At 44.4% G+C, this 16,887-nt stretch overlaps 1 protein-coding gene across 4 annotated transcripts in view; it reads left to right on the top strand.

Annotated features, from left to right (window-relative positions):
• Positions 1 to 16,887, top strand: part of KCNC1 (potassium voltage-gated channel subfamily C member 1) — a 229,017-nt gene that overhangs the window by 162,635 nt on the left and 49,495 nt on the right. For 3 of the 4 annotated variants that reach the window (XM_033927951.1, XM_033927953.1, XM_033927952.1), the window contains exon 2: positions 6,547 to 7,480. In XM_033927951.1, the coding sequence (XP_033783842.1) occupies positions 6,547 to 7,480 (934 nt within the window). The remainder of the gene's footprint in view (positions 1 to 6,546; positions 7,481 to 16,887) is intronic. The other variant, XM_033927949.1, reaches the window with a different exon arrangement.

The raw sequence follows: 16,887 nt of genomic DNA, 5'->3' as shown, positions 1-16,887 counted from the left end.
TAGTTCTCTAATAGTTCATACTTCATGTTTATTTGATATAATTAAGAAAGAGCTAATGGAGTTGCAATAATTATAATTTAAAAGGGGGATAAATAGACTGGGAGTGGGTGAGAAGTAAAGAGCAAAGCAGGAAGAATCAGGCTTAGGTTATCATCATGTACTTAAAAATGGGAAATGTGACAGGCAAGGAAGAGAGACTAGTGCTGTAATTATCCAACAGTGAGATCATCAAGAAAAGGACCTTGTATACTGCCTTTTTGTGGCTTTGGCATTTCAAAGCTGACATTCAAAGCAGTGGGCACTGGAAGATTAAGTGTCTTTCCCAGAGTTCCATGGAGCAGCACTAGGAATTGATCTCATGACCTCTAGGTGCAGAGGCAGGAGCTCTAACAGTGAGCCACACCTTTCCCTGAAAATTGTACAAAGAGGGGTCTAATCAGCACTGGAGAATGCTTGGGAGAAGTTAAAAAAACAACAACAGGCTTAAAGGGAAGATATAAATACAGTGGTGCCTCACACAACGAACTTAATCCGTTCCAGGAGCAAGTTTGTTATGTGAAACGTTCGTTGTGTGAAACGCGTTTTCCCATAAGAATACATATAAAAGAAAATAATTCGTTCTGCAGCCCTACATTTCCCTCCCTCCACCTCACCTTATATGCAGAGTTTGCCAGCTTTCTTTTTCACCCAGCCGCACGCTTTCAAAAAGCTGTGCACGCGCAGCTGCTGGAGTTGATCAATGTTCTCCTCTCCTGCAACTTCCGGTTTCCGGTTGCGTCAGAGGAGAAGATTGAACAACAGAGCATGCGCGCATGTGCTGCTCTTTGAAAGTGTGTGGCTGGCCGAAAAAGAAAGCCGGAAAACTCGGCATCTAAGGTAAGGTGGAGGGAGATGATGGAACACTGCATTCAGACAGGAGGGTGCTGCTGTTCCCGGCTTCGGCGAGAGTAGTTCCGCCCCCCCCCCGGGCCCCTCGGGCGACTTCGTTGTGTGAAACGAAGTTCGTTATAGGGAGCAAGACAAAAAGTTCGTTATGCGCAGCGTTCACTGTACGAGGCGTCCGTTATGCGAGGCACCACTGTATCTTAAAAGAGGATTCTAATTTGATACATAGGTCGCAGATCCCCAGAGAAAGGATATCTTATCTTGGATCAAGAATTAACAGGAATTTTTATTTTTTTTCTCAGTTTTTTTTAAGTAGACCCCAGGGAAAAATCTGCAAAAGGTACAATCTGATATAGCATCACAGATATGACATTTTGAGGATGGACAAAGGACAACTCTTTTTTATATGTTTTAGTAAGAGCTATTTTTACCTTCTATGAAATCACAGCATGCTGTTAATTTTCTCGGTATGTACCTTTTTTGTGTCAATATGGTTACTCTAGTGATGCCAAGAAAACAAAATTGAATTCTGAGTGTGAAAAGTCATAGATAGGGTTACCATATATCCAGGAAAACTCAGATATGTCCTCTTTTCAGAGGACTATCCGGGCACCCGGAGGGATTTCCAAAACCCGGCAGTTGGTCCGGGTTTTGGAAATCCTGAGCTTGGAGGACGTATCTGGAAGCCTTTGCGCATGCACGGCCGTCACCTTGATGTCATATGCACGTGTGCATGTGTGTGATGTCATTTCAAATGCAGCCTTCGGGCTCGGGGAGGTTTATGGGGGGGCGGGGCTGGAAGAGGAATGGGGCGGAGCTGGAGGCAGAATGGGGCAGGGCCAGGCATCCTCTTTTTCAAAGAGGAAATCTGGCAACCTTAGTCATAGAGCACTGAATTCAGGCTCTCCCATCCTTTGTACTAGTCCTCTGCTAAATTCAACTGGGTTGCCCTATATGCGTTTGAAAGTTCTTGTTAAGTGCCATCGAGTTGGTTTGAAATCACCAGAGGTTCCTGATTGTAAGCTACGGGTTGAATGGTTGTTGCAGTGGCGTACCAAGGGAGGAGGGGGGGAGATCCGCCCCGGGTGCAAGCCATGAGGGGGTGCTCCCGGCCTTTGAGTCATGGCCCGGGAACTTCCCTTCTCATGGCCCGATCCCAAGGCTTTCGCCTCCCTTTACGCGATTCCTCTTCAAAGCAACCTGCAGAAAGGATCGCGGGTACTTCAGCGATCCTTGCAGGTTGCCATAGGCCTCCCGAGTTGTCCATCTGCCACGGTCCCGCCCCTTCTCTGACATCAGAGTAGGGGCGGGACCGTGGTCAGAGGACCATGCCCATAAGCCCCTGTAATCATTGCATTGATACTTAAACATGTTCACTGCCCTATACACCTCCAAAACCCTTTTTGACTGGCATATAAGTGGCTCCTGCAGCCATAAGGGCTATTGGGGTGGTAGATAAGTGGGTCTAGGAAATTCTTGAGGTGGTTTGGGGGGCTCATCATGACCTATGAGGGAGCAGAAGGGAGGAGAAGACATGGCACCCTTTTTTTGAAGTTCACAGCAGAGCCCTGTAAGGTACCCCACTATTTAGGTGCCATGTCTGGGTGTTCAGTCCATCACTTTGCAGACCCCTCCCACGTCCAACAGGGCTTGTTCTAGGCATTTTGGACTTGGACGGAAAGTTGGACAGAAATGTGGTATAAAGATGGACGATTTAGTGGCTTGGACGATCAGATCGGCAGGACGTATAATTAGACGATTTTCGAAAGTAAAAAAAAAGTTGGACGTATCTTTCGAAAATGTGTCTTAAGTTCTTTTTAACTTTGGACGACTTGCAAGATGGACGTAAACGGACTTAGACGTCCCTTTCGATTATGCCCCTCCACATCTTTAGAGGTAAAGCTCAACCTGAAAGCAATAAATCTCTAGACACAGATGCTCCAACCTGTCGCAATCTATGATGCTACTATTTTAATGTTCTCTAGTAAGCGTGTTCTAGGTTGGCAATTCAAATCTAATCAGAGTTCTTCTATTCTGCATCCAGTCAACTAAGATTCTGAGCAGATCACCATACACAACTCCGGTCCTAGAGGACAGAATCCAGTCGGGTTTTTGGGATTTCCCCAGTAAATTTGCATGAGATCTGTTTGCCTGCGCTGCTTCCATTGTATGCATATTCATTTGGGAAATCCTGAAAACCTGGCTCGGCGAGGGTTGAAGTTGTGCAGGCCTGCAATAAGATAAACCCTAAATTAAGGGGAATTAGTTTATAAATCATAACAATCCTTACTATTTAAATCTCCACAACCCTGCTGCTGTCAGATACCTAGACCCACTATAACCTCCCCAACCCTGAAATGACCTGTCTAAATTAGATTGTAAGCTCTTCTGAGCAGGGACTGTCTATTGTATGTTAAAATTTACAGCACTGCGTATGCCTTTCAGTGCTATAGAAATAATAAATAGTAGTCATAGTAGTAGTTTTACTAAAGTAATATATTGTAAAATAAGTTTCTCGAGCTTTCTGAAAAACCACACATGAACTGAGCTGTCTCAAATGAAGAGCAAGATCATTCCATCATTTCAGTGGCGTAGTAAGAGGGTTGCGGGGGGGGCACTCCGCCCCGGGCACAGTCTTCCTAAGGGCATGGCACCCCCTCCTCCTCTCCATTCCACTCCCCCTCCCCCATTCCTTGCTGCGCACAGGCTTTTGCCCTCCTCCATACCTTTTATACTTCCCTGGCATGAGGTCGCTGCCCGTGTCGGCATTGGCACTCTCTCTGATGTTACTTCTGGGACCTGCGTCTAGGAAGTGATGTCAAAGGGCAAGCAGACGCCAACGTGGGCATGCTGCTTATGCCGGGGAAGTTAAAAAGGTACAGGGTAAGAGAAGGAGGGGGGAAGGGGGCATGGGAAGGGCGCCGCTCATCCGTACTATGCCACTGGCTGCACTAAGGCCTAGATTCACAAAGCAAGCCGATCGTGTATCGATCGGTTTGCGATCCCTTTATGACTAAATTTCCCTCCAGCCTGATTCACTTACCTCTCCTGCGATCCGCTTCCAATCCGTGCATGCAAAGGAGGGGAAATGCATGCAAAGTAGGCAGGGACGCGATTCACAACACAAAATTTTACTTCCGACTGGGCTGGCCGATCAACTGAAGAAGCGAATGCTGGGGAGCAGTCGAAAACGTCTTTCCGACTCTCCTGCTCTATTGAAGCCCTGCTCTGTGCCCCATCAGCCCCAATCTCCTGCAGCCCCGAACGCCTCCTGCAGCACTGATCTGCCTGCCCTAAATGCCTACCTGACATGTCCTCTCTGCTCCCCCTGGCTCTGCTGCCTTCCCTACAGTGCGAGCCCGCGGGTTTGCTTTAAATCCGTGGGCTCACACTGCAGGGAAGGCGGCAGAGCAGGGCTTGGAAGGGGAGAGCAGGAGAGTCAGCGCGCGTGAAAGTGTTTTTAAAAGCCAGGTCTACAGATGGTCTGCACATGCGTTGGGATTGCAGACCTGTGATCCGTGCCGGCAGATGGGGGCATTTCTCCGAATGCCCCCATCTGCATAGTTGAGTTTAGGGAATTCATCAGACCTGCCTGGATCGGGCCCAATCGGGCAGGTTTGTGAATCTAGCCCTGAGTGATTAGCACAGCAATGCCTTATCTCCAACCCCATCCTGCCCTCTCAAAAAAATTAGAACATTTTATTAGCTTGTGGTTAGTGATCATTTGGCACTTACCCCAGGATGCCTGACTGTGGCCTGTGGTATGCCATTTTATGATTGTTTAACTGGATTTGATCCTAGTCATTGCTTTTCTTTACGATCCTCTTTGAATTCTTCAGGGGACTCATTTATTCATTCAGTTTTCTATACCCTTCTCCCCAGGGAACTCAGAATGGTTTACATGAATTTATTGAGATGCTCAAGCATTTTCCCCTGTCTATCCTAGTGGGCTCATAATCTATCTAATGTACCTGGGGCAATGGGGGGATTAAGTGACTTGCCCAGGGTCACAAGGAGCAGCGTGGCTTTGAACCCACAACCTCAGGGTGCTGGGGCTGGGGCTTTAACCAATGAGCCGCTCTCTCTGGCAGCTTTGTAAAAGGGTCCCTAAATTTGTACCCGAGGCAACAGAGAGTTTGGGGGGACTTTTTTTTTTGTGTGTGTATGGTTTTTTACATGACTTGCCCAAGATCAAAAGGAGCAGCAGTGGATTTTGTACTGGGGCTTCCCTGATTGTCAGCCCAGTGCTCTAACCACTAGGTGGCTACTCCACTCCACTTATGATACTTGTATTCATTGTTTAAATGTATTAAATTTTGGAAATCAATTTATGGAAATAGTCAGGCAATTTTATTTACATAGTCCTTTCTTCTTTATCGTTGCAGTTTGGATCAGTGGTATAGTAAGGGGTGGGATGGGTGGAACGCTCCAAGTGCTGTCTTGGCAGGGCGTTAGCATACCCCCCCACTCCCCCCCCCCCGCCTCTTTAAGTCTTTCTAGTGTTCTTTGGCAGCTTGCAGGGTTTCCTACGTGCTGTTCACGCTGACCTGGCCCAGCCCTTCCTCAGACTTCCTGTTTGCGAGACCAGAAAGTTACATCAGAGGGCAGGCTCAGCCAGCATGAGCATTAGGTAGGAGACTCTGATCACTGCCAATGACGACTAGAAGACTTGAAGAGGTGGGGGTAATGCATTTAAAAAGATCCCCCCCACACACAATTGCCTGGGGGATATCAGGCACCTCCCCTTCACTACACTACTGATTTGGCTGCCCAGGCATAGCTATATTTTTAAAATCTACTCGTCAGACCGATATGCGAGTGGTATAGAGCAGTGGTTCCCAACCCTGTCCTGGGGGACCAGCAAAAAAAAAAAAAAAACTTTGTGGAATGACGATGTTCCTAAATGGACTTTATTTGAAAGTGTCAAAGTTCCAAAGATATACTGAAATCATCCACATAAAATAATTCCATCCACATAAAATAAATCATCCACATAAGAGCCTTAAAGGACCTAGTCCGCTAGGGATACAGGACCCAAAACGGTCCGTGTTTCGACAAAAAGTCTTCTTCAGGGGTCCTATAAATAATGAGGGGTACATTAAGAATGCATGTAAGTTATGAATAGTAGTGGTGCTAAAATGTGAAACTGTGAATAATATCTGACATGCAAAGAGTATGAAAGATATGTGATAAAGAACACAGTGATGTAAATGGCACTAATAAAAATGAGTTGGTGAAAAAAGTGATAAATATCATAAATATGTGAAGACAGAAAATATTTGAGTCTATGCAAAATGCAGAGTGAAGTGAAAAACTTAATTGTCTTATAAAAATGGTAGACGTGCGAAGACCATGCTAAACAGCCAGTCAGGTTTTCAGGATAACCCTAATGAATATGCATGGGAGAGATATACATAAAATGGAAGTGACACGTATACAAATCTCTCTCATGCATATTCATTAGGGATAAACTGAAAACCCAACTGGCTGGTGGTCCTCCAGACAGGATTGGGAACCACTTGTATAGAGGGCAAAGAACTGGGGACTTTTGTAAACAATTTCTGCTATAACCACTACCTTACACTGCTATAAGAACTAGCATAAGAGATGTGTTTGGTCAGTTTTTGGTATAACACGTCCTCTCTTTCTTTTCCTTTGCAGTATGTGGCTTTTGCATCTCTCTTCTTCATCTTGGTCTCCATCACCACCTTTTGCCTTGAGACCCATGAGAGATTTAACCCTATTGTGAACAAAACAGAGATTGAGACCATCGGGAATGAGACCCAGGTGCATATCTACAGGGAACCTGAGACTGAAGCCTTCCTGACTTACATTGAAGGTGTCTGTGTCGTCTGGTTTACATTTGAGTTCCTGATGAGGATAACTTTCTGTCCCAACAAGGTGGAATTTGTCAAAAACTCTTTGAACATCATTGACTTTGTGGCCATTCTGCCTTTCTATCTGGAGGTTGGACTAAGTGGCCTGTCTTCCAAAGCTGCTAAGGACGTCTTGGGCTTCCTGCGAGTCGTCCGGTTTGTGCGAATCCTGCGAATTTTCAAGCTTACCCGTCATTTTGTAGGTCTGAGGGTTTTGGGACATACCCTCCGTGCCAGTACAAATGAATTCTTGCTGCTCATCATTTTCTTGGCATTGGGCGTCTTAATCTTTGCCACGATGATCTACTATGCTGAGAGAATAGGTGCTAATCCCAAAGATCCTAGTGCCAGTGAACACACTCACTTTAAAAATATCCCTATTGGCTTCTGGTGGGCCGTTGTCACCATGACCACCCTGGGCTACGGAGACATGTATCCTCAGACTTGGTCAGGTATGCTGGTCGGGGCGCTTTGCGCTCTCGCAGGTGTGCTGACCATTGCCATGCCTGTCCCTGTCATTGTGAACAATTTTGGAATGTATTATTCCTTAGCTATGGCTAAGCAGAAGCTACCAAAGAAAAAAAAGAAGCATATCCCAAGACCACCTCAGCTGGGCTCCCCCAATTATTGTAAATCTGTCGTAAACTCTCCACACCACAGTACTCAGAGCGACACATGCCCGCTTGCCCAGGAAGAAATTTTAGAAATTAACAGAGCAGGTAGGAAACCTCTTAGAGGAATGTCCATCTGACTTTTAACCAACCACCCCTTGTAGTGATTTAAGAATCAGTCTGACTGTTTTCTTAGAGCAATGGGTAGCACATTTATCCATTACAGTCCCACATCACACGTTGAATATGTGTGAAGTTGAAACTTAGGTTTCAGGGACAAAATAATATGGAGCAGGGAAGACTGACCTGCCAAATTCAGGATGAGAGCACTCTGTATGCAAGATCTACCTTTTTAAAGGTTAGAGGGATACATGTTTCAGGAGATTCCGAAGATCAATGACATCTTTGGTGGATAAGCATTTAGAATTCCACAGCTCTGATCGTGGACTACAAAGCATCTTGGGATGCTCTTGAAAGCAGAATGCTTCGTAGCAGTAGGAGCCTTGCTTGCAGCCCCTCCATAGATTACTGACGGAGTGGGGTTGGAATTCTGAAAAGTCAAATATTTTGGTTCCAGCTGTTACCAGGCAGCTGTTTTAAGAGGAAGATATTGTGCAATTGGTTTGAAAAAGGAAATGTGCCTAGAGTTAAAAGGAACAACTACACCGACAAGCATTGATAAGACAACCCCATTTTGTGCAGATGTCTTAAATGCAAAGTAGAATCATAGCCTAAATTCCTGTCACAGCACAAGCAACTCACTAGCAGCTAAGCCTAGATGTAGGTCAAAAAAAACAAACAAACCATAGTCAATAGCATGCTAGATCAACCCACTCTACAGTATATTACGATATAGAGTTTAGCATTTATAGTGTGGAACATTTTTGAACAAGCTTAAAAGGTATTATACTTTTCTGAAGAGAGTGCGTTGAGGAGAGCTGACTCTCTCCTCAAAGGTTAACTGTAGCCAGACTTGAATATCATACCTATGAGTGACAATCTCACGACTGGGAATACCTTGTGTTTAGAGTAAGTCATGCCAGCAATATGAGTAAGCCCCAGCCAGTGTACAAACTGATCTCACACTAATTCTATTTGGGAAAAAAAAAATCAAAATACTAGTCCCCATGGGATATATTGTAATATTCCATGGCTAGTGGTCAGTTGTGGGATTATCTCAGTTTTATGAGAATCCATAGTCAGCATGTAAACTAATGGGGCTGTGATCTGGTGATTTTAAACCCCATAATCTACCTCTACCCATGGAATATCATCTGCTTATTCTATGGATAACAGTAATTTAAAAATAAATTATCACACTGAAAACTATACCATTGCCAATACAATTACAGCATATTGATAAATATTAAATATAGTCAACTTGTATGACCTGTATAAGATGCATGTGTGTTTTAAAGTTGATAGCTATTTTCCCACCAGATTATATGATCTACTACTGTACCACAGCATAATTCTTAGTTTCCTGTGAGATGTGACAAAAAATGCAATAATTGACACACTCACAATATAATGGTTTGATATTACGTGTCTCTTACACACTAATTACAGAGACATTACATGAGGTGTTGGTAGTTGTGTCATACAGTTGCACAGTGGTCTCCATTCTGCTTAAATCAGATATCTACAAAAAAAAATTCTGCCGAGGAGTAAAGCCTCCATCGGACAGAATTGAATGTTTTCATTTGCAGCACGAGCAATAAAGCTGAAGTCCAGCTATGTCACCTTTTGCTCTGCTCAGGACTTATGCAGAACTGAGGCCTTTATGAATTACCACATTTAATTGATCAATTGGACTATTTAAAAGTTCAGATGAAAAAAAAAATATATAGGGTAAGTACAATATGTGAAATTCATAATAGTTTTTTGTTTAGCAAACACACTTTCCTACTTTGGGTCAAAGTTCCAACATCCTGTCATGCATATCACAGTCCATCTGATGGAATCTCATTAACTCACCTCATGCAGGCATCTGTCTTCATTCAATGCATTCTTTTTGCAAATGCTTAGCACAAGGCACTGTCCAGTCAAGGAAAGCACCTCTTTCAGTGCCCTTATTATGTGGTATTATTACTCTTGCAAAGTCATGGGTAACCAATTAGTGATCACTAGGTCATAACATGTAATCAGATCAGGATCACAGAGTGAGACAAGTTATCTGTCAAAAACATAACTAAGTTCAGGCTACTAGATTAAAACATAAAAATAATAACATGATTTTATTTGCACATCAACACCTATGAACCCTGTGTTCTATAAAGGGAGGTCATGTGGTAGAATACCATCTAAGTTTTAGCACAGAGAGATCATGTGTCCTGCTCAGTGTGTCACTAAATGGGCCTTGTTCAGTTAAGATGGTTTGTACAGATACAGGATGGGAAAAGCATTTTCCCAGTGGTAAGCTCACAACTCTGAGCCTATTCTCTCACTCTTTCAGGGGAGTAGTTGGCTACCCATCACTAGATCAGAAAAGCAATCGGCTAGCCAAGAGTAGCTAGCTCTGAAAACGTACCCATCCTAGATTACTTTCCCAAATTATAACCCACACTTTCTTACTAATTATTCTTCCGTCAAATCTGGCATAATCTTTACGGGAATCTCCGTGGACCTACATTTTGAAAGACTTTTGCTAGGGATGTAAAATGAGGAAAAAATTCTTCGGAACGTGCAACCGGTCAAGCGTTATTAGCCCAAATGATCAGCGAGTGCGCCGTCCCCTGCAGAAGCCCATTCAGCCAGATACGAAATGTTTCATTCGATTTGCAAGGCATTTATCTCAGCTGGTTACACATTGCTATCCGGCTGCAGGTACTCAGGGCAAATTACTATACCCTGCAGTGCAAGTCATCAATCAGATGCATCTGCAACAGCAAATCAGTAATGTAGGTGCTGAAGAAATAAGCTGTGTGACAGCACCGAAAAAAATATAGAGCATGCAGCTATATTCCATTAGTATGCCACTTGTATCAAGTTGAAACAAAACACTGCGCGTTCCTGTACGTTAATACAGTATTAGAGATCATCCAAGGGAGGACACCTCAAAACAAGATTGCTATCCCCTCTCTTGCCAATATTATTATAAACTATTTAGTAGACTATCCATATAAACTAAAAAGGCCAGCAAGGTGGTTTACAGTCCAGTGGCAGTTTTAAATTTTTCTTTCTTTATTCATTTTTATAGCCCGTCCTCCCCAGGAGCCCAGAACGGGTTACAAGGATACATACACAGAGGGCTCCTTTTACTAAGGCGCACTAGCATTTTTAGCGCACGCACAAAATTACCGCGCAGTCCGCTTCTAGAATAACGCCAGCTCAATGCTGGCGTTAAGGTCTAGCGCGCGGGGCAATTTACTATTCCGCGCGTTAAGGCCCTAACGCACCTTAGTAAAAGGAGCCCAAAGTTTTCAGGAACAGCGATAGGCACATTACAGAGTCAATGACATGTTACAGGATCAAACCCCCAAACTATAGAATCAATAGCTTACAACTTATAGAGAATGCGACTAAGAACACATGCTTTGCAGAATCTAAGAAAATAAATCATAGAGTCACGAATGGGTATTAACGTATCTGCAGTGAACGGTAGAAGAACTGCACGCAGGCACAGGTGTTCTGAGGTAGGGTTCGTTGAAGCAAGATCTGTCAAAGTTTGAGACCAGAATTGATCCAGTCCATGAAAAGAAGCGTCTTTACTGCCTTCTGGAAAGTCAGTAGGTTATGAATTGCCCTAATGGCAGGAGGGATTTGATTTAGAGAGTTGCACGGGGACAGAAATCCCACCCATCCCCACCCGTCCCCGCCAGGATCCTCTCCGTCCCCACCCGTCCCCGCCAGGATCCTCTCCGTCCCCACCCATCCTCGTCAGGATCCTCTCCGTCCCCACCCGTCCCCGCCAGGATCCTCTCCGTCCCCACCGGTCCCCGCCAGGATCCTCTCGTCCCCACCCGTCCCCGTCAGGATCCTCTCCGTCCCCACCCGTCCCCGTCAGGATCCTCTCCGTCCCCACCCGTCCCCGCCAGGATCCTCTCCGTCCCCACCCGTCCCCGCCAGGATCCTCTCGTCCCCACCCGTCCCCGTCAGGATCCTCTCCGTCCCCACCCGTCCCCGTCAGGATCCTCTCCGTCCCCACCCGTCCCCGCAAAGAATTACCTCCATCCCCGCCCATCCCCATAAAAAGCAGCAATTACTTCTGACAGGATCATCAATTCCACAGTTTCTTTTGTGTTTGCGCTGCTGTTTTCCTTGTGGAATCTCTTTGGTGGAACCCTTTTTTTGTTTTCTGTTCAGGTCATTAACTTATAAACCCCCTCTTTTACTAAGGCTGACTTGTCCATTATATTATATGGATGAACCCTGCTTCCAAAGCCTTCCATCCCTGTGGGAGTCCTGTTGGCTACAGGGGGTCCCCATGGGAGTCCCGTGGGCCAAAGGGGGGGTCCCCGTGGGAGTCCCATGGGTTAGGGTGGGATACCCACGATCCCCGTTCCCGTGCAGACCTCTAATTTGATTCCATAATTTAGGTATGCTATAGGAATATGATCGCTTTTGGGCTGTCTCCCGGTGGAGGCTGTTTGCTGGAGGGTTGGAAAGTCTGAGTTCCCATTGCGAACGGAGGGACCGCTGAGAGTGGTATATTGGGAGTTTCTTCACTACATAGTCAGGTGTCATGTCGTAGAAGCGTTTAAACATTAATACTAGTTGTTTGAAGATATTGCGTTGTATCGGGAGCATGTATAACCGATAACCCTCTAGTTTGAAAAATTCAGGAATGTGTCAGCCACACCCAGCCTCTTTCCAGGGTAACTTTTCAGCAGCCACTGCTTGAAAGCCTTTATCTGCTATTGGGTTTCAGTTCATCCAATGGCATTCAACCCTTGCGCCAGTCTTCCAATTGCAACACAGACAGCAAGAGCAGGGTTTCTGGGGACACGTCTCCAATGGGATATCTGTCGCTATTATTAAATTGTATGTACGGGAGGGGTATATGCACATTAAGGAGGTGATGGTATATAGAGGGTGCCAACATTTAGGGGTCCTTTTATAAAATTGCGGTAGAAAGTGGCCTTAGTTTACCCTTATGTGGATGTTTCCTGTGCACTAAGGTCATTTTCAGTATGGCTAGAAAATGGACGATTTCCAATTTTCCGAATTAATGGCATTGCTCTAATATTAATATAGAAAGAACATGAATGAGGAGCTGATATCTGGGTTTGCCCCTGAAGAAGGGCGCGAAACGGGGCTCTGTAGGGCGATCAGTTGGCATTCCCTTTGATAGACTTTTGAATCAGACGCATGTCTGCGGTTTCATCAAGATAAGTTCCGTTCCTTTCATTGAGAATTATAAGTTAAAAGTTGGATTGAATATTATTTAGCTTTGGACACCTGGGGATTCTTGAAGCGATTCATTATCATTATTAGATAATTTATGAAACTCTCATGTATTGATTGTGCACCTGGCACTGAGGGTAAAAAGTTTTTAGCACCATTTTAAAAAAAATTGAATTTGATTTAAAAACATTCACGGGCTGTACAGGCTGATGTTTGTGGGCTATTTCTGCTGTGGACTTTAGGGGGCCTGGTGAACTCTTCTTTGATTCCTGAGAAGTTCCCATAAACTGATGGAAAGCCCGAAGTGAATGCACTCGAATCTGGATTCAATTTTCAAACAGTGCGAGGTACCCTCGGGTCCAGTTGCCCTTTGAGAGTTGAGAGCTGCTCTTTTCCAGCTTACCCTGAAGCATAAACTGCGCACTCCGTGTACTGTGCAGTATTTTAACATTTAACATGGCTCTCAAAGGTTTTACTGTTAGGTCTTATCACAGATCCGCTGAACATTTGAGGACATCCATGACAGAAAAAGTTTGTCAGATTACCTTAAAATTTACTATACCTGATCAGTCTTTATTGCCTATGATGTCACAAATTGCATCCTCATTATACTGTACAGTATATATTCATTGGATTATATTTCATTTAATGCTCTAAGTGTAGCAAAGAGGTGAAAAATAGATGTTCCCAGGGGATTAGGAAACTCTTATAGTTTAAACGGGTGACCTGGCTTGGTATTTCTCATTATGTGCCTGCATATGCCTTTCAAATATTCCCCAGCTTTATTTTAATTACTAGAAAATGAAATATTGTTAACGAAATTATAAAGAGCAAGCAAAAATAAACAGCATCCATAATTTAGATCACCAAATAAGAAAATATGTTTACACTATTAATATTTTAAACTTGATACAGTACAGACCTTGCTTCGTTTTGTTACCAAATTCAGTTATAAATTGCTTTAAAACGTAATGTCCAAGCCAGCTCAGAGCATCAGAGCCTTGCAGGCACACTGTTTTGGATTAGCAGACCACACCTTCAATCCCTCAGATGAGAGGGAAATCACAGCCATTGCTGACTGCTGACACCTAGGGGTGAATTCAATCAATGGCATCAAAATTTACGCCCAATACAAACAACTGGGTAATATTCAAACAGGAATTGTTCCTAAAAATCCGTAATTTGCAAAAAGACCAATAAAGGAACAAACAAAAGTACTTTGAATACCTTTTAAACTTGAGTGGCGCTCAGAATCCAAGATGGAATGAAAAAACTCGATGTGGGGAACAAACCCCTAAAGAGCTTCTTACAGAATCTATCATTGCACCATTTTGAAGTAAAAGGTAATTAAAAGTGCTTATAAATATTTTTCTGTCCATATAGTGAAGTAAGTATCCAGCTTATAAGTGAGTTCAAAAAACGTGAGCTCAAAAAAAACTTAGCTTACATGTTCAGTCAGCGTTGGCCCGGCGAGGTTCTGACGCGTTTCGCCAAACTGGCTTCTTCAGAGAACCCGCTATGCTGCTTATGAACTGCGATTTGTAATGTATCCTAAACAAAACAGCAGAAAAAGAAAAAGAAAATGATGCATATGTAAAGTACTTTTGTTTGTTCCTTTTATTGGCCTTTTATCAAAATTTACGCACCAGGATAGTGCGCATTGAGTGCAAATTCTAAAACTGCCGTTCAGTGTGGAAGTGCCCTTATGGAAGTTCACACTTGCATGCCTAACCTTAGGCGTGAACATGTACCCTAGATTTTATCATGGCATAAGTTGAGCACATGGGCCCAAATTCTGTAACCGGTGCCTAACGATAGGCGCCTACTTTGGAGGCACCCAACTAGATAGGAGCATATCTAAATTGAATAAGAAGCTCATTTAAGCTTTTTAATCAGCAATAATTGAAATGATTCTGTAACAAGGCGGCCTTCAAAAAAAAATAGGCGCTAGACATGTTGGGCGTGGGTGTGGCTTCGTGTTAGGCGCCTTGTTACAGAATCGCTGCTCTTAAGTGTGCTTAAGCGCTCACATGGTCGCCTAACTTTTAGTTGTGACTAAAACTGGCCTATTTATTAGGCTCCTTCAAAATAGGTGCCGCTCAGCGTGATTCACTAAACAGCACCCAATTGTGCTTGAATTGCACTATTTCGGCACCTAACTTTTGTTTGCTTCTTATAAAATTTGCCCCATAACCTGCACACAGTGGCGTAGTGAGGGTAGGAGCCACCTGGAGCAGTGTAACCACCCCGCGCCCTCCTCTCTGCACACACACCCCACGCTCCCTTTCGTGCACCCCCACACCACACTCCTGCCCTCCCTTCCCACCCCTGTACCTCTTTAAATCTTCGCCAGCGCAAGTAGCTTCTCCGGCCTGTTGCCCATGCTGGTGTTGGCTTTCTCTCTCTCTCTCTGATGTCACTATCTGGCCCCATGACCTGGAAGTGATCTCATAGGGAGCCAGAGGGAGTAGCTGCTCATGCTAGTGAAGATTTAAAGAAGGGAGGGGGAGGGGAAGCGTAGCATAGGGGTGTGGAGAAGTGTCTGCGCCCCCACTAAGATAGCATCCAGGACAATCTGCCCTCCTCCGCCCCTTACTATGTCACTGCCTGCACACATATCTCATAAGCACGCCCCTGACCAACCCAAACCCCTCCCATGGCTATGCCCCCCCCAAAAAAAAAAAAAGGTGCTTGCACCAGACATTACATATGCAGCTTGTAGAATAGTGACTGAGAGAATGTGCAATAAGGAACGTACCATCTATATGCTAGACTGACTTTATTTTTCAAGCAAATATTTGCTACTGTTCCAGCTTTCAAGGATGCTTACATGACAATAAAGCAATAGCTTTGGTTTCGATTGTTAACGTCCCTGGAAGAGCTGTCAACTAATCAGGAATGTCTCTTCCAAATGTCTTTCAAAACTGTATTTTCCACTGATGATGAAAGTAGATACTGGAAAACAAAAAAAAACCTCTCTCTCTATTTTGTTCCAATTTTACCACCACAGCGGAGGCAGAGAGGAAGGAAAGAGAACTGAAGAATGCAGACCTAAATCTATTCTGTAAGTCTCACGAATGCCTCCTAAGCCAGGAAATTCTTCTCACTATTCGCTAGCTTAGCGGAGACTTTGACGGATAAAAGCATACGAGGCCTGCCAGAATTCCAAGTGTGCCCTATATGTGGATCTAGGAGGAGTCCGGAAGCTCTTTAAAGGACCAAAAGAGAATTACACAGTATTTGGGGGGAGTTGGCTAACACTAGGGGCTCCTTTTACTAAGGTGCGCTAGTGTTTTTAGCGCACGTTACAATGCCCCGCACGCTAAACGCTAATGTCTCCATAGAGCTTGCATTAGTATTTTTCGTTTAGCTTAGTAAAAGGAGCCCTAGGTCTTCACTGGGTCTTTCCAGATGAAAAACTGCTTTTTCTGGTCCAAGGGATTGATTTTCAAACTGTCTGCACTGTGACAAATTCCACAGGTACTTTTTACCCACAAATCTCACCAGTTTTCAAAGAAAAGTACTTTCATTCTTAAACTTGCTATGGCGACAAAGAACCCATGGACACGTGCACCTGCTTTGTACGTGGGTCCTTTTCTCACAGAAAATGACGTATGTAGAGTTGAAAATGCAAATCTATAGTATGCTGGTTGTTTTCCTTATTCTCCACCCCCCACCCCAGTCCAAACTCATGCTTGGGAATGCGTTCTGCTAATGTTGGTAAAAATGGCCTGCTGGGTAATAATGATAATTCAATTTACATGAACCAAATTCCCTTAGAAAATGCAGGGTCAAACTAACACAAAAGTTCAGGAGTGTAACACCAAGCAAAGAAACTCAGGCCTAGATTCACTAAAACTCACCGATCTGGGCGATCCGTGGGCGATCGGTGGCCGAGTCTTGCCGGGCGATCGATTCCCTACAGCGTCCTCATGCAAATGAAGTGATCGGACACACGCCCCTTAGCGACCCCACGGATTGCTGCAGAGCGATCCAGACGCATGCCTGTAGATGTGATCCACGCTTGCGCCTGCTCTCCGCACAAGCTTGAGGTCAAAACGAGAGGGGGATGGTGGCTGCACTTGCTGGCCCCACGAGAATCATTTCAATGGAACAGAACACGCTTTGCAGGAGAACAAAACAGAATACGTCATCGTGCAGCCCCATTT

Source organism: Geotrypetes seraphini, chromosome 19, assembly GCF_902459505.1.
Source record: "Geotrypetes seraphini chromosome 19, aGeoSer1.1, whole genome shotgun sequence".
Taxonomy (NCBI): domain Eukaryota; kingdom Metazoa; phylum Chordata; class Amphibia; order Gymnophiona; family Dermophiidae; genus Geotrypetes; species Geotrypetes seraphini.
The sequence above is the reverse complement of the archived record's forward strand: the minus strand, read 5'-3'. Positions and strand labels throughout refer to the sequence as shown.